General features: G+C 47.6%; 1 protein-coding gene and 2 non-coding genes across 3 annotated transcripts; all 3 read left to right on the forward strand.

The window, feature by feature from the left end:
* The first annotated feature begins 267 nt into the window (after nt 1–267).
* RPS3 (ribosomal protein S3) lies at nt 268–5688 on the forward strand. The gene is made up of 7 exons (XM_061380890.1): nt 268–371; nt 1205–1335; nt 1608–1701; nt 2813–2907; nt 4023–4210; nt 4641–4837; nt 5182–5688. The coding sequence occupies exons 1-6, from the start codon at nt 342–344 to the stop codon at nt 4832–4834; spliced, it is 732 nt and encodes a 243-aa protein (XP_061236874.1). The 5' UTR covers nt 268–341; the 3' UTR covers nt 4835–4837; nt 5182–5688.
* On the forward strand, nt 909–1058 carry LOC133227235 (small nucleolar RNA SNORD15). The gene has a single exon (XR_009729785.1). It is a non-coding gene; the product is annotated as a small nucleolar RNA SNORD15 (small nucleolar RNA).
* Nucleotides 4385–4528, forward strand: LOC133227234 (small nucleolar RNA SNORD15). The gene has a single exon (XR_009729784.1). It is a non-coding gene; the product is annotated as a small nucleolar RNA SNORD15 (small nucleolar RNA).
* Nucleotides 5689–6220: the final 532 nt, after the last annotated feature.

Consider the following 6220-nt stretch of genomic DNA (forward strand, 5'->3'; position numbering starts at 1 on the left):
ATGAGTCAGCTCTTTGCATCAGATGGCCAAAGTATTGGAGCTTCAGCTTCATCATCAGTCCTTCCAATGAATACTGAGGATTGATTTCCTTTAGGATTGACTGCTTTGATCTCCTTGCAGTCCAAGGAACTCTCAAGAGTCTTCTCCACCACCTCACAGTTCAAAAGCATCAACCCTTGCACCGCGCTTTTCCCTTTCCTTTTACCAAAGTGAAAACTACACTTCCCATGAGCGCTCACAGGCGTCGACGTCGCGCAGTTCTTTGTCGTTGCACAGCGCCCTTTATACGCACTTCCGCCTACTTGCAACTTCCTTTCCTTTCGGCGGCTCGCGGCGGCAAGATGGCCGTGCAAATTTCCAAAAAGAGGAAGGTGAGATCCCGGGGCCAGGTTGCAGGGAACTGTGGCGTTTCGCGGGTCAGGAGCTTCTCTGGGTGCTATTGCGAGACCTATAGCTCTTCGCTATACCCGGGGCAGCGGCTGGACTGTGCCGCTTTCCCGTAGGCAGCGGATGGCGGTGGATTGAGCGCAGGCCCGTGGCTGCTGAAAGCAGTATGCCTGGGACAGGAGAGAAGGATTTCTGCCGGTTCTGGGCGGAGAGCAGAGATGAGCACTGAGGGCTCTCCTGCGCTGAAGGAGCGCTTGTGACCCTTTCTTAGTAGTTAGTAAAGTTACTAAACGTGATGTTTTGAAGGCATCAGCCTTTTCCCTCATCGAATCATAGTTTTTAGAAAGGGAGGTAGCAGTGTTTGCTTGCCTTCCTAGGCGTGTCTGGGTGCAGGCTTCTGACTCCGAGGACCTCAGTTGGGAAGGTTACTGAAAAATTCTTGTTCTGTCTTGGGGTCAAGGAAAAGTTCTGGGGAAATAGAGGGAAGGGGCCTGAGGAAAACGGTTTGATAATTTAAAACCCTTCAATGAAGAGGAGATGACGAGTCTGACTGGAAGTGTTCTCTTTGTCCAGGTGACCCCTACCCTGTGCCGCGTTCTGTGGCACAGTGTTAAGGGCCTGGATCAAAGTTAACTTCCAAAAGATGACCTAGAGGCATTTGTCTGAGAAGGGTTTGCTATGTTTCCTCTGGAACAAGGCAAAATAATTGATGATAGGTCGTTGGTTGGAGTTGTTGAATTTGTATTAGGGTTGCATTGACTGGGCTAGAAAAGTGAGCCCATGTCCAGATCCTGATTTTCATTTTACTTTTGGTTAGTTTGTCGCTGATGGCATCTTCAAAGCTGAACTGAACGAGTTTCTCACTCGGGAGCTGGCTGAAGATGGGTACTCTGGAGTTGAGGTCCGAGTTACACCAACCAGGACAGAAATCATTATCTTGGCCACCAGGTAAAAAATTCATTTTTCTGGCCATCACCTATAATTGTCGTCTGCACTAAGGTGATTTGTTCTGTAAACTTAGCAAAACAACAGTTGAGTCTTAGTGAATGAGTTTTTAAGCTACATTTGAAAAAAAAATGATAATCTCTTAGTTCTTATCATCCAAAATTTAAACTTGGTTGTGTCAGATGAATTAGATTTTTACTACCACACATGTGCAAGATTTGAAATTACATCTAATGTTATGAGAGCTGTGAACTGTCACTCATCATTTTCCCCAGGACACAGAATGTCCTTGGTGAGAAGGGCCGGCGGATCCGGGAATTGACTGCTGTGGTTCAGAAGAGATTTGGCTTCCCTGAAGGCAGTGTAGAGGTGAGTGATCCTGGCTTGGGCCAGAGGCTACTCTGGGCATAGAAATGGCTGTTGAGGATGATGTTGTGCTGTGCTTTGTCACTCAGTCGTGTCCAACTCTTTGTGACCCCCATGGACCCAAGGCTTCTCTGTCCGTGGGGATTCTTCCAGGCAAGAATACTGGAGCTGGTTGCCTTGCCCTCCTCCAGGGGATCTTCCCAACCGAGGGATTGAACCCAGGTCTCCCACATTGCAGGCGGATTCTTTACCATCTGAGCCACCAGGGAAGCCCTCTTTAGGATGGTACTTCCGAAAACTCATATTATCACCCTGAAAGCTTACTTGTGATCAGTGAGTATTACAAATGGATTGGTATTTTGTTGAAGTTCTTTTAATAAGCAGTTGGCAGCCGTTTATGTCCATCTTGGATATAGTAATGATACGTAGGAGAGACTGGCTGCCCATTGATCTCCATGATTTGGCTGTGGAAGGAGGTGGGGGTGGGAGAAAAATGAGGAATGGTTCAGTTCAGTCTATGTCCCTGAGTGTTTGTTAGATGTGGGCATCAATGGCACCCCGCTCCAGTACTCTTGCCTGGAAAATCCCATGGACGGAGGAGCCTGGTGGGCTGCAGTCCATGGGGTCGCTAAGAGTCGGACACGACTGAGCGGCTTCACTTTCACTTTTTACTTTCATGCATTGGAGGAGGAAATGGCAACCCACTCCAGTGTTCTTGCCTGGAGAATCCCAGGGACGGCGGGGCCTGGTGGGCTGCCGTCTATGGGGTCGCACAGAGTCGGACACGACTGAAGCGACTTAGCAGCAGCAGCAGCAGCACAGTGAAGGGCCTCCCAGGTGGCTTACTGGTAAAGAATCTGCCTGCTAGTGCAGGCTCAGTCCCCGAGTCAGGAAGATCCCCTGGAGGAGGGCATGGTAACCCACACAGGACTCTTGGCCTGGAGAAGAGGAGCCTGGTGGGCTGTAGCCAATGGGCTTGCACACTCAGCCGCTAAATGAGGACAAGTATAGTGATACATAGAGTGGTGCCTGCTTGAATCATGAATGTGCTGATTTTTAGTTGAAAACAGTGGTGAGTGTAACAAGTTTAAGAATGTGCCTTGTTTCTTTAAAGCTTTATGCTGAAAAGGTAGCCACAAGAGGACTGTGTGCCATTGCCCAGGCAGAGTCTCTGCGTTACAAACTCCTAGGAGGCCTTGCTGTGCGGAGGTAAGAGTCCTTATGATTGTGTCCTGTGAATCAGTATATCAGCTATTTTGTTAATTTAGTAAGTGGACTGTGACAGGCTCAGCTAGTCTCTGAGGGCTTTAACAATAAGACATTGTCAGTCCATGTTGCAGCCTAGTTAGAAAGACTAGTAAAGACACAAGTGTTTAAAAAAGTGGGTGGTGGTAGTAGAGCACTGTGTGCTTTGGGAGTAGAACGTTAGGATGGGGCTGGGAAGTGGTTTGGGTTCATGTTGAAGTCATTCACATACATTGTGTGGTGGTAACTCTGGGTCTCAGACAAGACTCATTGCTGATGAGAGAGCTTAAAATCGAGTCACCTATGCCCTCTAGGTATGTATAAATAGTAATGTGAGGAACAGAGGACATGAGGTGGTTAGATTGGCCCCAGAGCTGGGCTTGCTAATAAGATTTCAGCTGGCAGTTCCTTGAGCAATTTCACTGCTTGGAGTAAATGAAGTGCCTTGCTTGGGTGTTGGGAGTTCATTAATCCTTAATGCAGAACCTTGGGAGGTTTTTCAACAGAGGAGGGATGTGAAGGCTGTGCTGTAGTCGGGTTCCCATGGGAGGAATGCCGTAGGCAAGGGTGTGCAGAAGACTGCATACCTGGTTTGACTGCCACCTCCACCACGTAGATCAGTGACACGTCTGGTGCCTGGGCCAGCATCAGTGTTGCCAGTAAGAACTGATGAGAAATAAACATTTTCCGTTTCCAACCCAGACTCACTGAATTGGGGAGTGGGGGAATACAGCCCAGCAACCTGTCTTCATAAGCCCTCCAGGTGAATTTTGCACGCACTGAAGTTCGAGTGGTTCATTTGGACCTTGAGGAGATTCTATAATGTGCAGTCAAGTTTGGAAAGCACTTGATTAGAAGGCACTTGATGTGTTTCCCTAAGGAGTTCCCTAAGATGGTGTGTGGTGGGAGTGGAAGAAGGTTTCTATCTCTTGGGTCAGGCTCTGGTCAAACTTACTCTGCATTAAAGGGACACTGAAAGTAGTCAAGTGCAGGCTGAGTTCTGTTTTGAAGTGGGGTGGGGTTGAGTGGTCATGTCTGGTGATGACACAAATGGCTCTCTGTCTCTTGTGTGCCCAAAGGGCCTGCTATGGTGTGCTGCGGTTCATCATGGAGAGTGGGGCCAAAGGCTGCGAGGTCGTGGTGTCTGGGAAACTTCGAGGACAGAGGGCTAAATCCATGAAGTTTGTGGATGGCCTCATGATCCACAGTGGGGACCCTGTTAACTACTATGTGGACACCGCCGTGCGCCATGTGCTGCTCAGACAGGGTGAGTAGCCAGGAGTGCTTGGGGCAGTGGCTTAAATGGGTAGGCGTGGTTTTATACCTGCTCTTCAGTGTTTGGGGAGTTGGGGGTATAGTGAACATCTTTGCACTCTTCGGGTTCATTGTTTAGCTTCATTGAAGAGAGTTGGTTTGTCCTTGTCTCAGCCACTGGTGTACCCTTCAGTGATGACACGATGACGAGTCAGAAAAGGCACATTCTGCTCTCGGGCCTTGTCAGTGCCACGTTCTGTGGTGCTGTGCATGGGTTCCTTTTGCAGAGTGTCCTGTTCATTGATTGATTAGAGGCATTTGTCTGAGAAGGGGCCAGACACAGGATGCTTGAGTAACCTGTTCTTTTCTTCCTTCTGCTCTGTTCTGTTGTGTAGTGGGGGGTAGTGGAACTATAGGTAGGTCTAAACTATGGCATCTTCTAGGTGTGCTGGGCATCAAGGTAAAGATCATGCTGCCTTGGGACCCGACTGGTAAGATTGGCCCTAAGAAGCCTCTGCCTGATCACGTGAGCATTGTGGAACCCAAAGATGAAATACTGCCCACCACCCCCATCTCTGAACAGAAGGGTGGGAAGCCAGAGCCGCCTGCCATGCCCCAGCCGGTACCCACAGCATAATAGGTATGTCTGTAAGGGCCTCTTGGGGCATAATGGAACAGTATTCCATCTAGTGAATAAAAAGTAGACTACGCTTGCTTTACATGAGAGGACACAGATTGGAGCCAGGGACTCATTTAGCCCTGGTATTCTTGAGTGTTTGCACTGTCTTCTTTAGTTCAAAAATTTTAGGTCACTCTTATTAGTAATCAGCTGTTCTTCCCACAATCCGTTAAAACGGTGACAGGCCTCTCCTACGCCTGGTGCCTGTTGTGGTGTTTGTTTCTGGATGTTCTGTGTATTGATTTTCATGTAAACCCGACACTAAGGTGAATTTTCTGTTCTTACTGTATTTTGTCCGCTTTCAGGTCTCCTTGGCCGCTGGATCTGGAATCTGAATGTTGCTCTGCAAAGATCTTTAATAAAATCTTTTTAAAAGACATGTGGCCTACTAGACTCTACATCTAGGATTCAGGCTGAGGGCCAGGTCACCCCATGGGAGCATTGCTTGATCGATTCCTAAGAATCGATCACAGCCTGGTTTCCAGTGTTTCTGTGCTTTCCTTAAAAATCCTGTTGGTTTCGGTGTGAGGAGAGGGCAGGTGTGATGAGAGAACCCAAGCAGAAGTAACCAAAGTAACCCTCTCCTTGTGGGGGAGTAAATCTGGTGATGGTGAAGGCTGATAATTTACAGGACAGCACCTTGATCGCCTCAACCTGAAATTCGGGGTTCAGGGAAAGTGAATGCTGAAGAGCCTAATGTTCAGAAGTAGGTTCACCTAAGCATTATAGAGTTGTGATCAGAATCTGCATCTTTGTGTCCTTGTTCTCTTAACCATTATCCTCTAGTAAAGTATAAAGGGTACTTAAATTAACTACCATTCAGTCTGATGACTTAAAGAGTTTTATACTGATATGTGGAGAAGGCAGTGGCACCCCACTCCAGTACCCTTGCCTGGAAAATCCCATGATGGAGGAGCCTGGTAGGCTGTAGTCAATGGGGTTGCTAAGAGTCAGACACGACTGAAGCGACTTAGCAGCAGCAGCAGCATACTGATATGTATTCATAAGAAATTGGATTGTCTTCATTTATTCAGGTGAGACTAGTGAGGGACAGGCTGGCATGCAAATCCTACAAGACTAAAGGTAGTAAATTATGTTGAGAGCATACTGACATCTGTGTTGTCCCCTCTTTAATAGAGCGTTGGATGTTTCTACTGGCTAGACAGTAATACCTTAGTTGTTTTTGTCAAGTGTTTGTGGAATTGAGACCATGTCTCGGTGGTAAAAGTACTCCCCTCTAGAATAATAGCTATCGTGTTAATCACCGTTTACTGTTCCATGGAATGGGCTCGTGTATGTATATTTCATCTTGTGGCTAGGAACTAGAGCCTGAATACCAAAACA

The sequence above is a fragment of the Bos javanicus genome, chromosome 15 (genome assembly GCF_032452875.1).
Source record: "Bos javanicus breed banteng chromosome 15, ARS-OSU_banteng_1.0, whole genome shotgun sequence".
Classification (NCBI taxonomy): Eukaryota; Metazoa; Chordata; class Mammalia; order Artiodactyla; family Bovidae; genus Bos; species Bos javanicus.